The sequence below is a fragment of the Staurois parvus genome, unplaced genomic scaffold (assembly GCF_062004578.1).
Source record: "Staurois parvus isolate SC_StPar_1 unplaced genomic scaffold, SC_StPar_1.0 ptg000909l, whole genome shotgun sequence".
Lineage (NCBI taxonomy): Eukaryota > Metazoa > Chordata > Amphibia > Anura > Ranidae > Staurois > Staurois parvus.
This window is the reverse complement of record NW_028318705.1, coordinates 682,197-709,134: the sequence shown is the minus strand read 5'-3', so window position 1 is coordinate 709,134 and position 26,938 is coordinate 682,197. Positions and strand designations below refer to the sequence as shown.

The 26,938-nt window shown below is 43.2% G+C and overlaps 1 protein-coding gene and 1 long non-coding RNA gene across 2 annotated transcripts in view; one reads left to right on the top strand and one right to left on the bottom strand.

Annotated features, from left to right (window-relative positions):
- Nucleotides 1-26,938, top strand: part of C2CD3 (C2 domain containing 3 centriole elongation regulator) — a 169,520-nt gene that overhangs the window by 62,556 nt on the left and 80,026 nt on the right. The window contains exons 16-19 of the mRNA XM_089656482.1: nt 2,502-2,742; nt 4,686-4,860; nt 21,522-21,705; nt 26,105-26,277. Of these exons, the coding sequence (XP_089512608.1) occupies nt 2,502-2,742; nt 4,686-4,860; nt 21,522-21,705; nt 26,105-26,277 (773 nt within the window). The remainder of the gene's footprint in view (nt 1-2,501; nt 2,743-4,685; nt 4,861-21,521; nt 21,706-26,104; nt 26,278-26,938) is intronic.
- The window catches only part of LOC149442140 (uncharacterized), a 127,257-nt gene that overhangs the window by 29,055 nt on the left and 71,264 nt on the right, over nt 1-26,938 (bottom strand). The window lies entirely within an intron of this gene.

Here is a 26,938-nt window from a genome sequence, read left to right as displayed (position 1 = left end):
ATCACACTTTGAATGACAATTGCGCGGTCATGCAACACTGTACCCAAATGAATTTTTTACCATTTTTTTGAGATAGATAAAGCTTTATTTTGGTGGTATTTATTCACCACTGGGATTTGTATTTTTTTTGCTATGTAAATGAAATGTCCAAAAAATTTGAAAAAAAGTTTTTTTTTAATAAAATTTTGCAAATAAATAATATTTCATCATAAATCTTAGCCAAAATTTATTCCGTTATCTTTTTAGTAAAAAAAAAAAAATCCAAATTAGTTTATAAGCAAAAATTATAATTTTTAAACATTTTTTTTTACATTTTTATTTTATTTTTTTATATTATTATTTTTTATTTTTATTTTTTTTTTTACATACTGTCACCCTAGCAGTACAGTGTCACCATGGTGACACTGTACTACTTGTGAGGGGTGATGAAGATTTTTTTTTTTTTACACCGATTGCTTTTACACTCATATAGGATGTAAAAGCAATCATTTCTCTTTCTCTCTGTGTGCATTCTTGCACTCATTGAGAAGAACTGAGTGAGCTGTGATTGGTCACAGCTTGTCACATGGTACAAGGCTTTTGTGAATAGCCTTGTACCATGTGACCTCTGTGATCATTCACAGATTTCACACATAGTAAGCAATGATGTCACAAGTGACATCTTGCTTACTACTTTGCATGTGATCACTGATTGGCCAATCAGTGATCACATGATCGGGACCTCGTACAGAGGTCCCGTCCGACGATCGGTGTTTCACTGTGTCCGGAGGACACAGCGGGCACCGGATCGCGGTGCTGCACGCTCCCAGGGAGCGCGCACAAGCAGGGTGCGGGGAGGCCGTTTATAGACGGCCACCCGACCCTGCAGTGCCACCGTCCGGCCGTTTATATACAACGGCCGGTCGGGAAGTGGTTAAAAAGAATCCTCAGTGATGCCAGTGTCACAGGTGTACCCAATATTAACCCCTTCACACCTAAGGGTAAAACAAATCTTAATGCCTAAGCACAATTTTGCGACATTGACATGTTTTAGTAAAATCGTCCATAACATCACAACTACTCTGTACATCCAGGTGAATTATACCGCGTTTTTTTTTTTGTTTTTTTGTTTTTTTTCTTCAGAACAAATTGGTCTTTCATTTGGTGGTGAATGGTAATGGATACCTCTTAATTTTTTATTGGCAAAGGAAAATTGGCCCAAAATAGTAAAAAAAAAAATCATTTGTTTTTTAATTTAGCTGTGTGTTTCTTGTTACTACCATTACCTATCAGCAAAGAACAACCCAAAATCAATTTTATAGCTCTTGACAATCGCAGCTATACCATATATGTGTATGGTATTTGTTATTTGTATCTGTACTACAGCCCAGAAACAATAGTGCAGATTTTTATTTTTTTTTTCACCTAAAACACAGACACTAATACCAATTAAAAAAATAAAATAAATCCTGACTTTGACCCTTGACCCAAACACTAACCCTGGCACTGAACTAGATCAATACTATTTACCAAAATGTGCCACGCTTCACTTATAAATGCTCAAAATAAATGATATATGCATACAAATTGATACTATCTATATCAAAGAGATATGAAAATAAGGTAAGTGAATCAACCAATATCAATATGCCAGAATCCGTGTCCATATAATCAAAAACAGGCGAGAAAAAAAAAAAGTCCATCTATGAACTTCTTCAAACTGGCTAAGTTCACTCTAGAATAGGATATCGCGTGCCTCTTAATTGATTTTTTTTGTGTGAAAAGAACTTTCATTTGTGTGCTCCCCCACCGGGTGTGCTCTCACCTCCAGTATATGACCAAACCGTTAAGTAAAGTCATATAACGCTTGTGTCCCTTTAAATGGGCCAGAGTATGGACGGGATGGTATCTTGCTGTTTGGGGTCCTTCTACACTCAATCGATGGGCTCCCCTCTTGCTGCAGTGCTTTTCGTACCCTGATTCCTTTCACATGTATGGTTAGGCCGTGCTCACCTATCTCTCACCTGATCTATTTCAACTGAACTAGATCAAACCTTGATCTAGGTATTAATATTTATTTATATATTTTTTTTTCAAACAGAGAGAGACTCTCTTTTCCATTAAGAGAGAAAAAAAAAACAAGGGTTGGTGGGCTTCACAGTAACTGATCACTGTGATAGCCAATCAGAGGCGATCATGTGACCCGGAATCGGGGGTCCCAATCATTAGAACAGGACCCGCACTCCCAGCACAAAGACAGGTACGCAAATATGCAGCCACACAGAAAAAAAAAAGCCCAGTTCTGTGAGGCCGCATATTTGTGTTACGTCGGCATGAAGGGGTTAAAACTGAAGTTTAATCTGTTCATATTTCAACATGCTAATGACATTTTTAAATAAAACCTTTCCATTTTTAATGCAAATCTTATTCTAAAACCTGTGTCAGCACTGGGTATCTTTGCTTCTCTATGCATTGCAACCAGATCATTATTGTTGTAAATTTTTTTTCTTTTGCCTTTGCAGTGACCAGAAAATTTGCCGTCTCTTGCTCCAGGCGCAGTATCCAGTGGTTGCCGTAGACAGCTTTGTGCCGGTTGTTGATGTCTTCAGCGGAACTGAGCGAGGGAGGCTCAGGGTGTTACTTGCCATGGGGTCAGGTGACCAAGTTGTGGCTCTTCAGAGGTTGAAGAATGATGAGGGAACTTTGTTAGCCCCTCTGCCCAGACCAGCACATTTCCTTGACCCTCCTCAGCCAACTGCAGAGGTACAAAGCAGAGAAGTTCCCATTAATCTCTGTTCTGGCTTTCTCTGATTGGTATTTAGTATCCTAGCATGCACTGACATACGTTATATACATATTCATTGGTGCCATATGTGTGTATATTGTGTATGTGTCTATACAGTGTATAATATACACAAAGGGTGAATCCGCAGCTGTAGTTTAGTGCCTGCAAAAGGCTCGATCCTATAGGAAACCACCTCAAGAGTTTGCAGCACACAGTGTAGATTTTATTACGTTTCTGCTGTATATACTTGTTTTTCAAAACAGTTTAAATACTCAAAAAATAAAAAAAAACTTCAGTCAAATCCATGTTTGCTGTCACTACCCTCCACCCTAAAGTGTGTGTGTGTGTGTGTGTGTGTGTGTGTGTGTGTGTGTGTGTGTGTGTGTATATATAGATAGATAGATAGATAGATAGAGAGAGAACAAAAAAAAAAAAAAAACACTTTCTCTTTAGTTTTAGATAGAGTGGGGAGGTTTTTATTGCTTTTTGTGACTCTGTTGGGGAGATTCACGCTCTCAATTAGTCCTGGTCACTATTGTCACCAGAATAGACCGTGATGGGAAATTCAAACTCTTACAGTGGCCTCCAGATTGAAAGTGAAGTGGAAATCTTCCATTGTGACATTTTGTCCAATGACAACTGTCTAAGAGGGGATTTCTCATCACTTTTGTAGAATTTTCCTCTTACTTCCTATTGCATCTCCAGGAACATACACAGTTTCTGATGCTTACCTGGATGGTAGGTTGGTCTGGATACAGTTGTGGTATAAATTCCATGCACCACTCAGATTTTTTTTTTTTTTTTATAAGCAGGGTCTGAAGGGGTGAGTCTCTCGCTTACTTCTGGTATGTCATGGGGTCTCCAGCAGCATGATCACCCTCACCTTGGTTTTCTCCCTTCTAACTGTAAAGTTTTACTTTTCGTGCATTGCATTCCTCTTAAGATCCATCAACCCTGTGTATTTGATGGGTGTTATGCCCGGTACACACAATGAGAATATCGGATGAATGGGCTTCCGTTTTTTTTTTTTTCTAGTCTCATATCGAAAAACGCAGAGGTTACTTGTTACAAAAATTCTTATACAACAGAATACTACTTCGGAAGTGATGTAATGTATTGAAATGTATTCTTTTGTTTCCAAGCATGGGTGCTCTTGTTCTCTCCATTTTTTGCGGACGAATACTGTACTGAATGAAATGAAAATCATTCGCTCTGTTATCGTACAAGAAAAATGTTTGTGCTTGTCTCTTCGGATATTGTTGCATGAACTGTCATGATCGTCTGTCAAAAGCTGTGTACTAATGATCAGATTATCATACGATCCCTCCAAAAGCAATTTTTTTTTTCATCCGATATTCTCATGTATACGGGGCATTAGACAGACCAGGGGACATTGAGACAAACAAAGCAATAAGAACATTTTCTATTAGAGTGCGGATGAGTTAGACTTCCTCTCAGGATTCAACTGCTGTCTGTGTCCCTATGTGGGAGATTTTCTGAACTTCCCGTCCAGGTGAGGAATGTCAGAACATGAAGTGAGGAATAATTTCCTCCATGGGAACACAGATGGCTGGATGTAAACAAACAATGGAGCCCCGGTTATCAGATCAAGGCCTATATGCATCTATGGAGGGGAGGGTGGTTTTGGTTAGTTCAGGGGACAGATGCAAAATGGAAAAATGCACTTTATATTTAAGTGCAATTATCCTTTAAAATCTGGCACAGAAGTCTCGTAGATGACAGAAGTTTTCTTCCCTTTTCAGAACTGGGAAGTTTGCGGTGCACGTGCACTATTTGCAGTAATACAGAGTAATCTCAGACAAAGTTCGAGACTATTAATGAAATGGCAGGAGAACCGATCAATGCTTTCCTTGCATAACCGTATATCAGTAACATCCTCTGTGTTCTGTCCTCCTCCCAGGTGTCTAGAGCTGCCGAGAGTATGGTTGATCATGTGTTTGACATCAACGTAGAGAACGTGAAGGGTCTGACCCCTCTGCAGTCTACCGTGTGGGGAGAAGCGGACTGCTATGTGCAGTATTACTTCCCTGTGCAAACCCCGGTCACCGGATTAGAAGCTGAACTGCCAGAGAGAGGTATGTTAACTGCAAACACATTCCTTTATTATGCTGTACCAGCTGACAACGAGGATTTAAAGCTAACCTTCCATTACAGTGAAAATCCAAACCTATCCACCCTGCTCTGTGCTAGATATCATCTGGAGTTTACCCTTCGCTCCTCTACCTGCTGCCCCATCCCTGATGCTGAAAGGTCGCTGGCAATCGCAGACTATAATCAGCCAAAAAAAAAAATGTAACCCTCACACCACAAATTCAGCCGGTTCAAAGTAACCTCATTCTTCCAGCATCGAGGACACTCCACTCGCAGCTTCTGCTGTAATACAATTCATTCCCTTCTGGCTGTTAGTCGTAAAATCTAGAATGGTAGGTTCTATGACTAAGTTCCAGCAGGGGTGAAATGCATCGGTAATATAGCTGTGAATGGAGTGTTTGCAGTGTTGCTGCTGAACAAATAAAGTTACTTTGGACAGGATGGACTTGGTATGCAGCTTCACATGTTTTATGGTGTATATGAGTTGGGAAGTGACACATAGCGGAGGCCGCTATCATGAGACTTTGGAGCAATATCTTGGACTTGTTGGTACTTGTATGCTACATTCCGGCCCCAAGCATTGCATTATGGGAGCAAACGGGACTGTATTTGTTTCTCCAGAAACAGCAGGATTTTAAGCTGGTCAGAGAGGCAGGTTCGCTGAGAGGCTGAACCAAGTGCCGCTCCAGATTCTGGGGTAGATCCCAAGTTTGAAGTCGAGATCTTTCCCCGGCCTGGACTGGCTTAGTGTCATCAGCCAACAGCAGGCTTTAGCCCATTGTCAGCTGAAAACGGGTCACAGGAGTGCAGAATGAACTGCAGTCCTATGATCCACTGAAGAAGTACAGCCAACACAGGTTTGCTTTGAAGGAAAAAAACTAATTTTGATGTGCATGTTCCCTGTGTTACTTAAATTATAAAGAGATCACCAGTGGCACAAAGGTATTGCCTGCACCCCACAGGATCCAGCCTGCTGATGCCCTCTTTTACACTGTAGCAGTATGAGGGGCAGTTACACTGGCTGCTCAGAGGCAGTCCATCAGTACCTCTCTTTTTTTCTGTTTCAATATTTTTGTTAAGAAAGTTTTGTTTTAGGAACACAACAAGCTCAATATACGCCCATGCAGGGGCCGAGCATAACAATAACTCAGAAACAGATACATCCTGCTGACTTGTATTAGCCAAATAACAAAATGTCCAAAGACAGCAAGGAAGGACGGCAAAAAGCCGAACCAAATATTATCAGCAGTAGTCCAACATAATACTGGAAAGAGAAGAGGAAAGAAAAAAGGTTAGAAGAAAGGAAAGAAAATAAAAGTGCTAAAAAAACAAACAAAAAAAAAGGGGAATCCGAAAGAAAACATAGAGGAAAGGGAGACTAGGAGAATCAAGGATCCAGGGCTAGCACAGGCAGTAACTATAAGAGGCCATAACTAGTAGGGGGCAGGGATGGCAAGGAATATCGTATCCAAGGTTCCCAAACCATAAGGAATCTCTGATGAGAATCATGAAGAATGCTAGACATCTGTTCATTGATCAACATATCATTCATCCGGGTCTTCACCCCTTGGAAGACAACCGAAGGGAGTACCTCTCTTTTTTGACACCATTTGCCTCTGCTGTGGCACATATGTAACCATTTTGTGTGGCATGCAGCACTGTTAGCTGCATTTAAAATTATTATTTTTTATTTTTACCCGAAAGCCTGCTTTATTATGAATTCTGCATTCTAAAAAGAGCAGACAGACTTTGTTTCTGTCAAGATGCATCTCTAAGTGTGACTGATCAAGGCTCTTATTTAGTATAATTTATTATGGGCATTTATATAGTGGCCTTAGTTTTAGCAGCGTTTTACACACTATGCATTCCCATTGGTCCCTGCCTTCAAGGAGCTTACAGTCTAAGGTTCCTATCTCACGTTCATGCATATACTGGAGCATTCTATACAGGAAACAACCTGCCAGTTCGTCTATGCAGTGTAGGAGGAAACTGAAGTACCAAGAGGAAACCCATGCGAAGGCAGAGAGAACACACAGGGCTGGCTGGGATTCAGACTGAAGTCCCCAGTGCTTTTTGCTTGAACACTGAGATGGTGGTAGCCAGGGTGACCAAGCCAAGAAATTCTGAAAGTTTATGTGGTCAAGTATAACTATGGGGGAGATGTACTGAAACTGGTGCACACAGAATCTGGTGCTGCCGTGCATAGTAGCCAATGAGCTAGGTGTTATTGTCAAAGACATCCAAAAGTGGAAGCTCCACTTATCTGCCTCCTCCCTTCTCCTCTGTTACATTTGGCACTTTTTTGGGAGGAATGGGTACCTGTTTTTGACAGGTAGCCACTCCCAGTTCTAGCTTAGTTGACCATGGCGAACTGTGCTGATAGTTCGACTTTCCTTCGCCCCCCTGCAACCCTCTGGGAAACTCAACAGGTACCAGAGGACTGCATCTCATTCACAGAGCGCAATGTGCTTCACGCATGTGCAGTAGGAAACCAGCTGCCCATTTCCCTTAGTCAAGCAGCTACAGTATTTGTCGTTTTTATGGGTTTTTTTTTTTTCTGGCGGGGGGCCAGAACTCCACTTTAATTGAACAAGCTGAAGTAAGAAGCTGATTGGTTAGGGTCCATGCAGACTGGCTTAAACGAAGCTTAACCTCTTCACGCCGGCCGAACACAAATGTGCGGCCTCCCGGCATCTGGGCCTAGACGCCGAGCGGCCGCACATTTGCGTGCAATTAACAAAAAACATATGTGCTGAGAGCTCACACCCTGCGCGCTCCCAGCACACATGTCTGGTACTCACGGAAAGGTCCCGGTCTGCTCTCTCGATCGGGACCTTTCCCGATCATGACCTTTCCCGATCATGTGACCGCCGTGATGACAGTCACATGATCCCTAAACCCCGTCCCGCCTCCTGCCTTCTGAAACTCATAAAGGGCCGGGAGGCGCTGGCGGGAAGGGGTTAATGTTGTCCTGTGTGTCCATACACATTGTCCTGTGTGTCCATACACATTAGAATGTTTAGAGGCATATTTTAAGCTCAGTGTTTTAGAGGCAGAAAAAACCCTTCGATTTTGCATTTTTGAGAGCAGTTTTCTGGCAGAAAAAGGTCGTCCGTTGATGGATGAAAAATGGACAGCGATGTATTTCTATTGACCAACAGATTTGAATGGATGATCATCTGTTTACCATCCTTTTACATCCGTGTCCGTTCTAGTCCTTTTTTTTTTTTCAAACGGACATGGGTACATCCAAATCCATTGAAATGGAATGGAACAGATGTAAACGGATGACATCTGTTTAATTTATGTCCATTTTTTAGGCAAGAAAATTTTTTAAAAACAAAAATGTGCTAAAAACGCATGCAACCAATGCACATTACCCAGCGCTTATGTAAAAATGGTGAATACAACTAAGCTTTAGACCTAGCTACTTTAATCACTTTACAACCGGGCTATAGCTGAATGACCGCTACAGCGCGGTTGTATAGTTCTGGGAGGGCGTCGTATGACATCCTCCCAGAACGCGCCCTCCTGCACTCCCCCCAGCGGCGCGCACCCAGCGATCTCTGTGATCGCTGTGTCCTACGGACACAGCTGATCACGTGATGTGGTAAAAGGCCAATCACAGCAGCTGATTGTCCAATGACACAGCAGATCACTGGGTAAATGCAGTTGCCGATTGTCGGCTGCACTTTCCGCATGCTGTCACAGCGTGAGGAAAGTACTGCTGATAACCGGCAATTGCCAGAAAACAGATCGGCACTGATCATCAGTGCCACCTGTTGTGGCCCTCCCTGGGAGGAGGAAGGTTCATATGGACAGTTATATCTCCAGTGATCCTGTCCTCCACAGTTAAAACATCCAGTTCTTCCAGGGATTTGGCGGGGTTCAGAGTTACTTCTTCCCCTGCCAAATCCTCCCTTACCTCTGCCTCTATACCACCCTCTTCCTCTTTGTCCTTGCCCTTGATTTCCCTGTTGTGAGTCACTTTGGAAATTACTACTATTAACCTTCTCTTTTCTTACAATATCTAAACATCCCGCTGCCTCCTTCTCGTGAAGAGAGGTCTGAAACTCAACAACAGTTTTAGTTGCCCAGTCAGAGACCTGCTGCTTCACGGCTAATCCTGCTTCTGGTTTAAGACCTGTTATGAATGTCTGAATCATCAATGGACTTAACTCTCCAGTTAGAGCCAGTCCTGCTTCTTGTGTCCAGACATCCTTGAACCTTTTCCAAAATTCTAATACAGTTTCTCCTACCTTCTGTTTACATGCTGTAGCAATAGGGAGGGAAGCCTTATTCTTGAAAACCCTTTTTAATTCTGTGTCAAGCTCCTCCCACATAGTTTCTCTCCCTTCTGTGGTATTCAGTTTATAGGCAGTAGCCTGTGTATTACTTGGTTCTATGTGACTAATGCTTTTTACATTTATCCAATCCCAAGCTGGATTATTTCCCAGAATACCATCAATGATCAATCTCATATCTTCCTGCGTGTAATTTCTTCCCAAACATGCCTTTTTTTAAATAAGCAAGTGTACCTCCAGGAGATACTGTAGGCTTGGGACAATGTTTAACAATCTTATTAATATCTTCTAATTCTATGGGTTTTTTTAGAATTAGTTCTCCTGCTGTGAGAAAAGGTAGTGTCAATATAGCCAACTCCTTTCCTCCTACGGCCCCCTCATCTTCTCTTTTTCCCTCTTGTTTCTTATCCATGGATCTAAGCTGCATTCTAAATTCCTCCACATCTCTGCCCTTTCTATGACTGGTGTCACTTCTTCTCCATTGACCATCCTTTTTCTGTAATTTTATTATATTTACCTGTCCCTGTTCTTCGTATTCCAACTCTCCTTCGTTGTCATTATTTTCCGTAAGGATGCCTTGAACTTGGCTACCCTCTTTGTCTGGTGATTTTATACTAATAATCTGTTTGGGTCTAGTGGAGGGGCCTGGCTGTATTGGTTGTAGATCCGGGACTGGAAGTGGCGCAGGAACAGGGACAGGGGCTGGAGAGGCAGGGGCAGGAGCAGGGGCTGGAGGGGCATTAGGCTGGGGAGTAGTCATCCCCAAACTGATCAAAAAATCATCATCAGCAGCATTTTTAAAACCACTTAATGAAGGATATATATTATACGGAGGGGGTGGGATTGGTGTCTGAACTGTTTTCAGTCCAATCTTGGGTCTGCATGTCTTTTCAGATTGATGCTTTTCCTGGCATATTTTTAATGTATTCAATTTCAACTTCCTCTTTTGTTTTAAAGAGAAAATCAAATTGAACTTTCCCTTGCTATTATCAACCCAATACGGTGACCATTTCAACCAGTTTTCTCCCCCTTTCTTCATATAAACTTGGTCCCATTGTGGGTCCCCCTCATACCAAGGAAAGGCTTGTTTGTCCCCCAAACATAATCCCTTAACCATGTCTGTATGAAAAGGATCATTTGCCCCCTTTCTTGGGAATGGGTCTGTACTCCCCATAGCTTCTGTCCAGCCTGCCATACAATCCACCCAGGGATTTGTTAAATAATAGTCAGTTCCACAAACTCTAGCAACATAATCCTTACAATTTTCTCCCTTTTCTGGGGGACCTGGTGGGTAACTACCTCCTTGACCCATATTTAGACAGTGGATAAGACAATTTTACCTTAAAATCTTATTTTGTTCCACACAACAAATTATCTTATACTTCTACGCAACAGAAAGAAAAAGCAAAAGACAGATAAACTAGAATCTGCTCCACAGACTTATTAACTTTTTGATAACTTCCCAAAAGTTATCTCTTCACTGTTTTACCAAAAAACAGTGTGTTCTACCAGAGAACAATCTGTGTTTACCAAAAACACTCCTTTTGTTTTTGTTTTTTTTTTTTATAGTGCACTTTTTTGTAACTCTACAAAAGAGTTAAGTCTGCTTACCAAAAGCAGCTACAGGTTATCACAGGTCTATATAGACAATACAGAATGATTCAAGACCTTCCCTCAACACAGGGCAAGAAAGAGCTTTTAGTCATAAAAAGACAAAAGGTTTACTTACCAAGTGAGGTGGGTGGTCATCCCGGGCTGAGCCCCCAGCTGAAAGGAGTGATTTTCTTTCCCCTCAGAGACCCCCGGTCTGTGGAGAGATTCCTGGTTTATCAGCAGAATTCTGGGAACATCTCTGAACATAAGCTGCCGTTATTTCCGTGTTCAAGGGGTGTTCCCAGAATTCTGCTGATAAACCAGGAATCTCTCCACAGACCGGGGGTCTCTGAGGGGAAAGAAAATCATTCCTTTCACCACCCACCTGTGCCCAGCAGTGCTACCCAGCAGTGCCGCCAGTCAGTGTACAGTCTATTTGCCTTTAGTAAATCATCCCCAATGTGCACATAAACTCTCACACTGTTCACTCCTTTCATTCACCTTTAGTATGCCTCCACCGCCAGCTGTGCTCTTAGATGTAACAGCACAGGGGTTTTAGAATCTAGCTAGCTGCAGTTTTATATTTTTATTTTTAACTGAAGTTCAGCTGAACTTGCAAGGATCTGCTGAGATGTCAGGTGCATGTCTTTCCTCTTGTTCTGGCTTCACTGTCTCGTTAATCGCTGAGTTAGAAACAAGCATTCAGGACCACAGTTTAGGCTTCACAGGCTAGATGAGGATGATGCCTACTTTAGAAAGAGCTCCAGGCAGATCCATATTTCTATCCTTACAGGTTCACTTAAAGCCCAACTCCAGAAAACTTAACAATTCTCCCTTGCAGTGGTGATGCTTCCGCACTGCAAAGTTTAACTGCTCGTTTAGGTCTAGGAGGCATAGAAAAGAAGATGTGAGAACTCATCCTCTTTTCCACTCTGCTAGACTAGTCTCCAAAGCGGCCCCTTTCTTTTGGTAGTCTAAGGCAGTGTTTCTCAACCTTTTTTTCACTCAAGGCATCCTTTAAAATTATGGAGTCTTGAGGCACCCCAGTCTAAATGTGAAAAGTTTTATATAAGCAGCAACATCCATACATGTAGTACACCCAACATTAGAGGTGATTTATTCTTCAAAGCAAATACACTTTTTGGAGGGTCCAACTAGGATGCTGTGCAGGCAGCTGACATCCTCCTTATCAACTCATGATATCATTGGTTGTCAGGAAGCCGGTAGCTAGAAGGTCGTAACGGTGCACAATGAAAGCCTGTGGCTTTGTGTACCTAAAAGGCAGGCTTGTATACAAGTTTTGGGCAATTTAGACATTTTGCCAAGGCACCCCTGAAGAAACCACAAGACACCCCCAGGGTGCCTGGGCACCCTGGTTGAGAACTGCGGGTCTAAGGTCCTGACTTCATCAAGACCAATGCAGGGTCCACAGCCCTGCATAGGACTTTATGATGCCAAGGGACATCCCTCAGCCTCAACATAGGGGACCGCCTTGTGCTAGGGAAGTGGAGGATCAGGTAAGTAAAAGTGCTTTCGGAGGAGTGGCCTAGAACAACATGGAGTAGGTTTCGAGCAAGCAGAGTTTCGCCGAAGATTTATCCTTTCAACTATCCTGTGCATCACACAACAGCCTTCCTGACCAGATTTATCACCAAAGGATCAACCTAATAGCACTAGTCATGTCTTCCCCTTGGAAAACAGCGGATGCCTGTGCTAAGCTGGACAAATACAGACGTAAAGAACGGGATGTGCCAGGGGAAGATGGCGTCTCCTCTACTGCTCAGGAATCTACATCACCAGAGACGGCTAGGGTGTTGGGAGCTATCTCGGCCTGTCAAATGTCACTTACTTCTAAAATAGAATATGTTAAGGAGGATATTTCCCTTATTCGGCAGGATCTCCAGAAGCTCCGGGCCCGTGTATCTGAAGCGCAGGATAGGGTGAGTCGTGTGGAGGATGCCCTCCCCCCGCTGCAGGACTCCTCTGAACAGACACGCCATCTTCTTTCCCAATTGCAACAGAAGCAGGATAACCTTGAAAATAGGATGAGGCATAATAACCTCCGCTTCATTGGCCTTCCTGAGGACGCAGAGGGAAACAATCCAGCGGGATTCCTGGAAAACCTTCTCATTTCCATCTACGGTAGAGAGGCCTTCTCAGCTACATTTGTAGTGGAGCGTGCCCACCACTTGCTGGTGAAACCACCCCCTCAGGAAGCCCTCGCCATGGGCCTTCATTGCAAAATTTCTTAATTACGCAGATCGGGATGCAATACTACACCTTTCCAGCGAGAAGGGTAATATACCTTTTTTTGATAACACGAAAATTGCAGTTTTTCCGGATTTGTCTGCGGAGATACAACATCGGCGCAATAGATTTCTAACTGTTAAACAACGCCTTGGAGTCCGCCATCTTAAGTATGCTATGCTGTACCCGGCACGTGGTTGGAGAAGACCGGGTACACTTTTTGGAGGAATCGGAGGCTGCCATTGCGTGGCTGGATCGACTTGATCCCTCCTGAGACTGATTTTTCACCCACATTCTGTTTTCTCTCACCTTTTTGTTTGGTATGCATTCAATTGCTGTTTCTGGAAGACATATACATTGCCACCACGGGACATCCTGCTACACAACCTCTCTTGAATATTGGGCATGGCTACTCATCTCTGCTATTTTGGGTGCTTGTTATGTTTATAGGACATTCATCATCTGTCACCCACAGGCATAAAACTACCCCTCTTACACTCCTCCCTCATCACTTCCTAGAGGGGTGCTCCTGGACCACCTTCACGGTATATTTGATGCCAAAGCTCCTCCAGATGTTCTTCAGCAGCACCACACGACCAGTGTTTCCTCCCGTATGGGATGGATGTGTGCTTGCTGGCACCTGAACCTACCACCTTGTCTCGTTTTTCAGAGATTTTTCATCTTCCTAGTTGTTTTTTATAATTTGCACATCCAGATTTTTGGTGCATTGTTTGGGCATAATGCTCACGAAAGCTGGGTTATGTGCAGAGCTGGGAGGGTTAGGATTTTTTACCTTTTTAGTGACAATGTATGAGATATGTATGATCTGTTATTTTGTGCTTCAGTGCCAGGGATATCCCCCTACATGCTGGCTGCATTTCAATATCAGCTTAGCTCACTTTCAAGGGTCCTGGCATGGATGCACTGGCTCTTGAATATTTCTATGGCATCTTTATGGTCCAATTAAAATGTCTCACTTGGAATGTCTGTGGTCTTAGTGATAAATTGAAACGAACTGCGGTGCTGACTTATGCAGGCCATAGATGGGTCTTTATCGGCCAAATTTTCATCCACACAAAAAATTGGCCGATAATCACACCGTTAGTGGGGCCAGCCTGTCTACTGTTTTCCGCGGATCTCCTCATTTATTTTTATCGGTCATGCTGGAAAATCCGCAAAAAACAGCTGTGTTTCGTGGACATGGGTGGCAGCATCAGCAACGGGACTGACCGATTTTTCAATAAACGGCCCGTCTATGGCCTGCCTTAACTTAAAAAACAAAAGGTTGATATAATGGCCCTAGTTGAAACTCTCACATAGATGGTCACCTGCCGAAAGCCATATGGAGGCTCTGGATAGGATGGACTTTCCATGCTACTCACACTAGCAATTTTAGAGGAGTCTCTATACTGGTTGGGAAATCAGTACACTTTGAGCCATTGAATATCATGTTGGACTCTGAAGGTTGATATGTTTTTTTACATGTGTTTATCTCTGGTAATCCCCTGCTATTGTTAGTCTGGTATGTCCCTCCCCCCTTCAGTTCCGTTGTACTCATTGACAATTTTAGTTTTATGTCCCAATATGCCTGAATACCTGCAATGTGGATGGGGGACTTTAACAGAGTCCTCAATCCTTCCCTGGATCGATTTAACCAACCAACGTCCCCTCTTTCAAACACACGGGAAACACGGTTCATTCGTTTATTGACTGAATTTGGTCTCCTTGATACCTGGAGACATCTATATCCCCTACATAGGGAATACTCCTGTTTTTCCACCAACCACTCCACTTTTTCTAGGATTAATTTTATTGCTCTATCCACAATTTTAGGTTCCAGACTTTTACAGACAGATTTTTGTCCAATTATTGTCAGACCATACCTCTTATTGGGTGTACGTTAGACCATCTATCCCAACATGGCGACTAAACCCCTTTTGGCTTACAGCCATATCTGATGCTGATACGCTTGGTGAGGAATGGACCCATTTGTTTTTTTTTTTACAATAAATCATGATACCGCCTCCCCTCTAGTGGTATGGAAAACCTTCAAAAAACATGTTTGGCTTATCCTTGCGTATATCTAGAACTAAACGTACCTCCAAACTAGTATGTCAACAGGCTAGTTCACATCTTGCTAGTCTCTAGGATCAGTATCTTACAGATCCCACGCCTGATCAGCTAACCAATTTGAAACTGCACACTAGATAAGTGGAACAATTAACTTATGAAAAGGCCAATCAAACTCTTTTTCACGCATCTTTTGAACATGGCGAGCGCCCCGGTAAATTACTGACATGCTTGGCTCATATGGACTCCAGACCTCCTGTCTACATTGAAGACCGGAAGACCGCTGCAGGGGCCCTGGTGTCTGACCCGTCACTGGTTGCAGCGGAATTCGTGAATTACTTCCGTGATGTGTATACCTCTAAAGTTAATTTCACCCCACAACAATTGTTGGAATACTTACAAACCATTTATTGTTCAATATTGTCAGCAGAACAGGTTATTATGCTTGAAGCTCCATTGACTAAGGAGGAAACAGACATCGCTATTGGTAAATTTAAACCCGCTAAGGCTCCGGACACTGACGGGTTGCCTCTTGAATTCTGTACCCGTTATGCTGAGATTGTTGTTCCTAAGCTCCTGATGCTCTATGGAGCCATTTTTCAGACCACTACCTTACTAGATTCTATGCGTGAGGCGCTTATAGTTCTGATCCACAAGCCAGGCAAGGATTTGAATATAGTCACCAAAGATCCATTATCTCCTGTGCTCAAAGACTCAGATAAAACGGGCGTTAGTAACAAACAGTGTGTTCATCCGCTGGTGATCAGACGTTGTGCAGCTCAATCATGAATAGAGATGAGCGAATTTTTCAAAAATTCGATTCGGCTGATTCCGCGAATTCCAGGAAGAAATTCGATTTGATGCGAATTAATTCGCTACAAAGTTAACTTATAAAAAGGGTTTCTAGGCTTCAGAGAGCCTTTAAATTAGTGCAGAACACTGTACCTTTAATTTAAATGCCCTTGGAGATGAGGAAGGAGAAGGAGAAGGATGAGAAGAAGGAGAAGGATGAGAAGAAGGAGAAGGATGAGAAGAAGGAGAAGGATGAGAAGAAGGAGGAGAAGGAGAAGGATGAGGAGAAGGAGAAGGATGAGAAGAAGGAGAAGGAGAAGGATGAGAAGAAGGAGAAGGATGAGAAGAAGGAGAAGGATGAGAAGAAGGAGAAGGATGAGAAGGATGAGAAGAAGGATGAGAAGAAGGATGAGAAGAAGGATGAGAAGAAGGAGAAGGATGAGAAGAAGGACAGTTCTGTGACAGTTTCTGTCTATTTCTGACAGTTCTGTGACATTCACTCCATACAGCGGTTTCAACCGCTGTATTGAGGGAATGTCCCAGTTCTGTGACATTCACTCCATACAGCGGTTTCAACCGCTGTATTGAGGGAATGTCCCAGAACTGTCAGAAATAGTCTATTTCTGACAGTTGTGGGACATTCCCTCCATACAGCGGTTTCAACCGCTGTATGGAGGGAATGTCCCAGAACTGTCATAAATAGTCTATTTCTGACAGTTCTGGGACATTCACTCCATACAGCGGTTGAAACATTGTATCTATTTGTTTCCATAAATGACATTCTGCAGATACACTTAGAGGAGCTCTGCAGATACACTTTTTGCCGGCTTGGAATTATTCTTATTTTCATCCTACTTCTTCTTCTTCTTCTTCTTCATCCTCATCCTCATCCTCATCCTCTTCTTCTTCTTCTGAGGATGAAGAAGAAGAAGAAGAAGTAGGATGAAAATAAGATTAATTCCAAGCCGGCAAAAAGTGTATGTGCAGAGCTCCTCTAAGTGTATCTGCAGAGCTCCTCTAAGTGTATCTGCAGAATAGAGGAACTCTGCACATACACTTTTTGCCGGCTTGGAATTATTCTTATTTTCATCCTACTTCTTCTTCTTCTTCTTCATCCTCATCCTCATCCTCTTCTTCTTCTGAGGATGAGGATGAAGAAGTAGAAGAAGAAGAAGAAGTAGGATGAAAATAAGAATTCCAAACCGGCAAAAAGTGTATGTGCAGAGTTCCTCTATTTCTGACAGTTCTCTGACAGCTTCTTCACATGTACAGCGGTTGAAACATCTGTATCCTAAATGGAAACTAATAGATACAATGTTTCAACCGCTGTACATGTGTTCCTTCTGTCAGAGAACTGTCAGAAATAGCGGAGCTCTCTGCAGGGACACTTTTGCCGGCTGATCGGGAAAAATCCGATTCGCGCACCCGAAGTAGGCAAATATTCGGATTCGACGCGAATCGAATTTTTCCTGAAATTCGTATCGAATTCCGGTTCGCCTGGTTCGATTCGCTCATCTCTAATCATGAAGCTGGGGAAGCTTGATAGAACTGTAAAAGGGGATGAAAGAAAGAGCGCACAAACCTTGCGCATTACCTCAAGGTTTGTGCGCTCTTTCTTTCATCCTCTTTTAAGGATTTGAATATGCCAGATTCATATCGTCCTATCTCGCTACTACAAACCGATATTAAGATCCTTGCAAAAGTTTTGGTGATATGCCTGAATACGGTTATTACCTCCTTAGCGCATCCAGGCCAAACAGGTTTTATGCCCCTAAAAAATATCACATTTAATACCAGGAGACTGTTTATGAATCTACAAGCTACCCACGATCATGTTGGCACAAGAGTTGTGGTTCCTCTAGATGCCGCCAAAGCTTTTGACTCGGTTGAATGGATATACTTATTGCCCTAAATTTATTAAATGGATCTCTATATTGTATTCAGATCTGCAGGCTAGCATGTTAGCTAATGGATGGACATCCAAGACTTTTTTTTTCTCTAGAGGTACCCGACAAGGTTGTCCATTCTCGCCATTATTATATGCTTTGGCAGCCTAACCACTAGCCTTTAAGATCCGATCGGCACATGGAGTGCGAGGAGAACTAGTTGAAAAGATTGGACTTTATGCTGTTGATATGATACTATACCTAGCCAATTCTGGCCCATCCTTGTTGCGAATTTTAGATCTTATAGAACAATTTGGTAATTTTTCTGGCCTCAAAATTAATTGGGATAAATCTCAAATTCTCTCTATTGATTCCTTTCCCCCTCCTGCTACTTCAGTCCCTGTGCCATTAGTGCGCATTAATGCCATCAAATATTTGGGTATACAAATATCTAGAATACCTGCTGAATATATTGCCCTAAATGTAGAACCCCTTTTTTCCCTTATTAAAGCCAAATTGCCACTTTGGGGTGATGAGCAGAATTGGGTTAATAAAAATGTTCTTACTACCAAAAATTCTTTATATACTTTGGCACGCCCTGGTATATATCCCATTACGGTATTTTAAGGCTATGCACACACTCATGGATCCTAAAATCTTTTGTCTGGGGTGGAGGTAGACATAAGCTGGCTTGGCATTTCCTAAAAAACCCTACTACTCTGGGGGATATTGCCCTTCCAGATTTTGGTCTCTATTACTTGGCAGCCCAACTTTTCCACCTATATCATATTGATAAGACTGAGAGAGCAAGGTGTTCTGCACCTTAGTATCGGACCCAGAACTTGCGCCTGAGATGCATCCATTTTGCTTGAGGTGCTTGGGAATCTACCGCACAGCCCTTCACCAAAGGAATGGCCTGTCATTACCGTAGAATTTGGGATCTCTGTACCTCCAAGATTAAAGCCCCACAATGTCATATACCCCACTTTGGTCTAACCCAGCAATGGGCAAACTACGGCCCGGCGGACCTTTTAATCCGGCCCGCGGAGCTAGGCTCCTCCTAGGCTCCTCTCACAGTCCGCCCTGAAGACCGGTGTAGGATGAAAATCTGTCTCCTATGAGGATCTGTCCCCCTCGACGTATCTGCGCATGTGCCGGAGATCGCCGATCGGCTGCTAATGCCTGAAACTGGCACATGCGCAGATACGTCGAGGGGGACAGATCCTCATAGGAGACAGATTTTCATGCTACACCGGAACGACGCGGGAACACGGCGAGAGGAACGCGCGGAGCAAAGGTAAGTGAATTGACACAGGGGGGACTTGGGGACTTAATATGGGGAATGAATTACTATAGGGGGAATGAATTACTATATGGGGGATGAATTACTATATGGGGGATGAATTACTATATGGGGGATGAATTACTATGGGGGATGAATTACTATGGGGAATGAATTACTATATGGGGGATGAATTACTATATGGGGGATGAATTACTATATGGGGGATGAATTACTATATGGGGGATGAATTACTATGCTTACTATGGGGGAATATTACTATACTTACTATGGATGACACATACACATCATTCATCTACTCTTGGTCCGGCCCCGGGTCCAATATATGAACCTATTGCGGCCCTCAAGTCAAAAAGTTTGCCCACCCCTGGTCTAACCGATTGTTGCCTGAACTTCTCACTGTTCCTGACCACAGGTTGTGGACCTCTAGAGGTGTATACCTTCTCTCCTATGTATTATCAAATGAGGCATTAAAGTCATTTGAGGTCTTGAAGCGGGAGTTTTCCTTCCCAAATTTTTTGTTGTTCTGTTACATTCAGGTACGACATGCCCTAGTGTCCGAATTCCCTAATGGCTTCCCGTCCCTCACGGCAGTGTTGTTATTGGATGCAATATATGGAGAAGTGCCTCGTAAATTGATTTCTTCTTTATATGACCTTTAACTTACCCCAGAGGCATCTGATTCGGCCTACTCTCTTAAATCTAGATGGGTGACAGATGTCCGAGTTATCGATGATGAGGAATGGGAGGAAGTACTAGATAACTGTAAGCAGGTTTCCCCTAAGTTGCCGGATCACCTTACTCAACTTTACATAATGCATAGGGCATATCTCACTACACCTCGTTTAGCACAGTTTGGAACTGACAGGGACCCCTATTGTCCTAAATGCCATGTGTCCCTGGACGCGGTTTTCCATCTGATTTGGCAATGCCCATGGATAAATGGATTTTGGCTCGGGTAGTCCAATTTTTGCACGACCATATGCGTTCTCCTGTACCCTTGGACCCAAAGCCTTGCCTGTTGGGAATAATCCCCACTTCAGAAGCTGACAGGCATTTTGACTACTTTTTAACATGAAATGTTATTTAGTGCCAGGAAATTGGTAGCCCATCATTGGATGCAGGCACTTCCTCCAACTTTGGAGGAGTGGAAGGCAGATATTAACAACACCCTACCCTTGAAGACATTGATATATGTTAATAGAGGATGTCTCAACAAATATAATAAAATTTGGGATTGTTGGTTGCAGTCTACGAAGACTAGCACCTAGATGAGATAGGTCTGTTACACCGGGTCGTAGACACTGGCCGCACTGCCCCTGCAGTCAATAACTTCATAACTATATAATTTGCACAGGTCCTTATCTCCATGCCATATTTGGTGTTTTATCTACATTTTATCACAGTGTTGATTTTCTCTGGTTGTTTAACCACTTCCAGTCCGGACACTTTCACCCCCTTCCAGTCCAGGCCAATTTTCAGCTTTCAGCGCTGTCAAATTTATTCCATTATCTTTTTAGTCAAAAAATAACCCAAATTAGTTTATAACCAAAAATTATAATTTTTAAACATTTTTTACATTTTTGTTTTATATTATTATTGTTTTTTTTTTTGTTTTTGTTTTTTATATACATACTGTCACCCTAGCAGTACTGTACTACTTGTGGGGGGTGATGAAGATTTTTTTTTTTTTTCACACTGATTGCTTTTACACCCATAAAGGCTGTAAAAGCAATCATTTCTCCTTCTCTTTGGCTACATTCTTGCAGCCATTGAGAACTACAGTGTGAGCTGTGATTGGTCACACAGCTTGTACAAGGCTGTTGTGAATAGCCTTGTACCATGTGACTTCTGTGATCATTCACAGATTTCACATGTAGTAAGCAATGATGTCAGAAGTGACATCTTGCTTACTACTCTGCATGTGATCACTGATTGGCCAATCAGTGATCACATGATCGGGACCTCGTACAGAGGTCCCGTCCGACGATCGGTGTTCCACTCTGTCCTGAGGACACAGCGGGCACCGGATTGCGGTGCTGTGCGCTCCTAGGGAGCACGCACAAGCAGGGTGCGGGGAGGCCATTTATAAACAACGGCGGGACGGGAAGTGGTTAATGATTGCCTACCATTCCTTATGCTACACAAATATATGTACTGTTAAATTTCTGTTTTATATTTTTTATTCAATATAAATTCTTTTTTGTTAAAAAAAAAAAAGTGCTTTCACTCTCCCCTAGAATAAACGAGCAGTTAATCTTTGTCATGTGAGCACAGCCTCACTGCAAAGGAGAATTTTTAGATTTCCTGAAGTTGGGCTGTAAATGGTAATCCCAATTTTCCAAGGGCCGTGGTTGTTCTCTAAACTCTATCAGCCGTCTATATGTAGGAGAGATTGCAGATTAAAGGTGCAGCCACTGAGTTGCTCTCTTCCTTTCTTTGTATTTCAGGTATCAGCCTGAAGCCTGTGCGGACAGCCACCACCCTGTGTGTACCAGATCCTGCCTTTAATGACAGGCAGAGCCACACTCTAGTGGCACCTTCAGACACCCCAGTGCAGAGGCTGCTGCTCAGCGCATACTCCACGCAGGGCCTTTCCGGAGGAGGAGGGGTGACATTCGAAATGTGGTGTCGGTAAGGTGTCCAGACAAATGATAACACAACAAATCATCACATAGTAAAAATAACATAACATGTTTATGGTATATCAATACCAGGATGGAACTGTTATTCTATTCAGACCATATTTTAATGTTGTTTTTTTTTAATTTGTGAGCTTTTCTTACATTTTGTTGAAAGTAGTGATGTTACTTTGAAATATATAAATAAACAGCGCAAAAATAGACCTAAAATCAAATATTAATAAATCACAAAATATAACTGTCCCATATCAATAAGTGCATATGAAAATTTCTTTCAAGAACAGGACACCATAAAAAGTCCCTTGTAGTGAAAAATACGAACTCCAAATAATTTTTCTAGCCTTCCACCTTTCACCCGTGCACACCAAAATCAAATGCACTCACCAGATTTTGGTGAATGAAAAGCCTTTAGGATCTTATGGGGAATCCTATACCCTCTTTTCATCAGCTCGATGATAGCCTCTCCAAGATAAAATCCTCTTACAGGTCCTCACCGTGGCTCCCTTGTTTGCTCCACCGTATCATCAAAGAGAAAACTCACATAGTGTAATATTGCCAGATCAATCTTATACAATAACGAACAGAATCCAGGCCACTCACATTTCAATAGCTTGTAAAAGGCACATTTTTTAAGCCCATGACATCCTGATGATCAAAACCAGCCAACATACTCCAGGGTTCCCACACCAATGTAGCCAGATAGAACAGAGGAACAGCAGAGAGCCAGCCTAAATCCCGCAAAATGGCCGCTGGAACGCACCGCTCGGCGTGCGTTCCACTCACCGGAAGTGACGTCAGACGTAAGGCAAATGAACCGAAAAGGCTTTTCATTCACCAAAATCTGGTGAGTGCATTTGATTTTGGTGTGCACGGGTGAAAGGTGAAAGGCTAGAAAAATTATTTGGAGTTCGTATTTTTCACTACAAGGGACTTTTTATGGTGTCCTATTCTTGAAAGAAATTTTCTCTGACACAGATATGCACTTATTGATATGGGACAGTTATATTTTGTGATTTATTAATATTTGATTTTAGGTCTATATTTGCGCTGTTTATTTATATATTTCAATGTTTGTGTCTTCACATTTTTGCACAGCAGCAATTTAGAAGGGTGATTTACTTAATTTGTGTTTTGGCGCAGGAATATTTTTCTTTTATTAGTGATGTTACTTTGTCTGCCATGTGTGTATATTCTCCAGAAACTAACTTTACCAATCAGAGTGTTATTGTGGACCTATCCCATTGAAGTAGGCATAATGAGCATAATTTAAAGATATTCTATCTCTTTTGAAACACTTTATAGATCAGTTTGAAGTAAGTTAAGAATTACAGTACTTCTACTGTATATGTTTTTACCAATATAACTCAATTCAGAGATTCCTCTTCTGTTAAAGTGGTTGTAAAGGCTTAAAGTGGAGCTCCACCCAAAAGGGGAAGTTCCACTTTAACGACTGCTCCCCCGCTCCCAATTAAGGATTGGCACCTTTGGGGGGCGGAAGGGGGGGAGCGGATACTTGAATTTAACAGGTACCTGCTCCCACTTCCGGTCTGATCGCCTAGGCGATCAGAAGTGGAAGGTGTCCTCCCTCCCTGTAGTCTTTTGGGACACGTGACAGGTTCCAGACGACTATACGACCATTCATGAAGCGCAGCGCTACTCGCACATGCGCAGTGGGTACCCGGGTGTGAAGCCGCAAGCTGTCCCAGCCGGGTGCCCACACTGAAGATGCAGGCCTCCTGGAATACAGGATGGCTGGTGAAACGGGCTGCGGGGGACACACCACGGAACCAAGGGACAGGTAAGTGGCTGTTAAAAGTCAGCAGCTACAGTTTTCTGTGTGCATAAGCTCCCCCTAATTCTTACCAGAGCCCCATTGTGATCCAGCGACGTGTACGAGAGCATCAGCTCTATGGGGACTCTCCCTCCCCATTGGCTGAGACAATCACAGCCAGTGCGCCAATGAGGAGAGAGAGGGGGCGAGGCCGAGCCACTGCTCTGTGTGTGAATGGACACGTACAGCAGCGGCTCGGGAGCAAGCCTGCTTTGGTCTCCCCTTAGCAAGCTGCTTGCTCTGGGGTCACTCGGCAGGAGAGAAGGGCCAGGAGCACTGGCAGGGGATCCGAAAAGAGGAGGATCAAAGCTGTTGTGTGCAAGTATCTTTTTTTTTTTTTTTTTTTTATTGCCTTTAATATTACTTTAAAGTGATTTTTGTAAAGGTTCAGATTTTTTTTTTTAAATACCAAACATGTAATACCCACCTGCTCTGTGCAGTTATTTTGCACAGAGCAGCCTGGATCCTCCTCTTCTCGGGTCGCCAGCTGGCTTTTTGCTCTGGGGACACCTGTGTATGCTCTCTCTCGAGCCGCCTTTGTGTGTCTAAGATGGGGGTCGGCAACCCGTTGATCGCGATCCACTGGTCAAACACAGGGAGGCAACAGGTTGATCGTGACCTGGTTTCTGCCTCCCCCCAGCCTCCGCCACTCTCATGTCACAGGCAGAGCGGAGAGCAGGAGGCAGTATAGTGCTGGATGGAGGGCTGGGTCGGGGGTGGAAGCTGCTCAGTTATTGGTTGCTAGGTTGTTTTAGCAGCCAATCACCTGCTCCTGCCTTTCACCCAGCACTGTGTTGTCCTCTGATCTCCGCTGTGCTTTACACACGCTGACAGGTTGGCAGGCAGTGCTACCTGTGTGTGTTATATGAAGGCAACGGCAACACAGGAGACTCTGTGGGAGTGGGGCTTAGGAAACTTTGTGGGAGGGGGGGCTTAGGAGACTCTGTGGGAGGGGGGCACAGGAGACTTTGGGGAGAGGGGGGGGGGGTGGGAACAGAGTAAATTATAGTGGGGAGGATCTTGAAGAGAAAAGGACAGGGGACACTGCTTTGGTGGATGGGGAGGCAGAGGACACTTTGTGGGGGGCAGAGGACACTGCTATGGGGCAGGGTAAAAGACACTACACCTGGGAAGGGGGGGGTGATGTGAAGGGGGGCAGAGGTCACTGGTTTGGGAAGGAGGTACAGGACGCTACTGGGGGGAGGGGGGGCAGAGGATGCGTTCAAAGAAGCTGTCCATGCAAGTGAAACAGGCCATTGTAAGGCTTAAAAATGAAACAAATCCATCAGAGAGATGGCAGCAACATTAGGAGTGGCTGGCCAAATCAATATTTTGATACATTCTGAGGAAAGAAGAACGCACTGGTGAGCTCCGCAACATAAAAAGGCATGGATGTCCACGGAAGACAACAGTGGTGGATGATCGCAGGATCCTCTCTATGGTAAAGATAAACCCATTCACAACATCCAGACAAGTGAAGAACACTCGCCAGGAGGTGGACGTATTGTTGTCAAAGTCTACAATCAAGAGAAGACTTCACGAGAGCAAATACAAAGGGTTCATCTTAAGGTGCAAACCATTCATAAGCCTGAAGAATAGAAAAGCCAGATTAGACTTTGCCAAAAAACATCTAAAAAAGCCAGAGCAGTTCTGGAAAAGAATTCTTTGGACGGATGAAACTAAGATTAATATGTACCAGAATGACGTGAAGAAAAAGGTGTGGAGAAGGCTTGGAACAGCTCATGATCCAAAGCACACAACGTCCTCTGTAAAACATGGTGGAGGCAGTGTGATGGCATGGACATGCATGGCTTCCAGTGGCACTGGGTCATTGGTGTTTATTGATGATGTGACAGAAGACAGAAGCAGCCAGATGAATTCTGCAGTGTTTACAGATATACTGTCAACCCAGATTCATCCAAATCCAGCAAAGTTGACTGGACGGCGCTTCACAGTACAGATGGACAATGATCCAAAACACACTGCAAAAGCAACCCAGCAGCTTTTGAAGGAAAAGAAGTGGAATATTCTGCAATGGCCGAGTCAATCCCCTGATCTCAACCCAATTGAGCATGCATTTTACTTGCTGAAGGAAAAACTAAAGGCAGAAAGACCCACAAACAAAGACTGAAGACAGCTGCAGTTAGAGCCTGGCAAAGCATCAGAAAGGAGGACACCCAGTCTTTGGTCATGTCTATGGGTTCCAGACTTCAGGCAGTCATTGCCAGTAAAGGATTCTCAACAAAATATTAAAAGTGAACCTTTTCTTTAAGATTATATTCAACTGTCCAATTACATTTGAGCCCCTGAAAATGGAGGGACTGTGTATAAAAATGGTTGCAGTTCCTAAAATTTGTACTTGATATTTATGTTCAATCCCTTGAATTAAAGTTGAAAGTCTGCACCTCAGATTCATTTGGATTGTTTCGTTTTAATTAATTCTGGTGGCATACAGAACAAAAAGTATGAAAATTGTGCCAGTGTCCAAATGTATATGGACCTAACTAAATGCAGACGTTTTATTGAATAAAGCAACATGTCCTATTTGTATCCCCTGCAGGTACTATTACCCCAATGTCAGAGACCAGATGGTGGCTAAATGCGTGCTGCCATTGTCCCGTCTGTGTGCTATGGTGACAATGCATCATCGGGAGGAAGTGGGGATCCAGGCATTCTGTCTGCCACTTACACTGAGAAGTGAAAACACAGCCGAAACTCCTACTCCTTCCTCTGGTAGCTGCAACTTGTAACGCTGTATATTTATAACTTCTTATGGTCTACTAGTAATGTACTCACATCCTGATAAGATGGGATTCAAAGGGAACATGATCTAGCCTCAAATACTTCTCTAATAATAATACCAATGCAATACTTGTGTATTCTTCATACAAATCCTTGTGGAGCCCCATTGGCTCCTAGGTCCATGCAGCCCATGGAGCCTCAGCGTCTGTCCAAGTTGAGAGTAGGCTCTGTCCCTCCTGACACCAAGTCTTACCCTTTGTCATTCACCTTTCAATGCCAGAGTCTCTACTGCTCACTGATGTTCAGTCATTTGACAGTTAAATATTAGGCGGTGTGCTTACTTTTTGGAAGGGCAGGTCCAGAAGTCAGGCCAAATGTACAGCCTGGACCTAGAATCCAAAGGAGCTTCACATGTCCTGGGTCATGTTCACTGAAAAGAAAACCTTTACTGAAAGAAATATAAATACTGCAATTGCTGACCTATTGAAAATGTTAGTTTTACTGGCTAGTATTTAGGAGCTAGGGGTGGTGGCAGGCCAGAGTTCAACCACAGAAGCTGAGAAAGATCTTTAGTAGAGAACCCAAGTTTTGTTAACTGAAAGACACTTCCAAGGTTATTGGCAGATTTGAGCAGACACATGGAGGTGTCTAC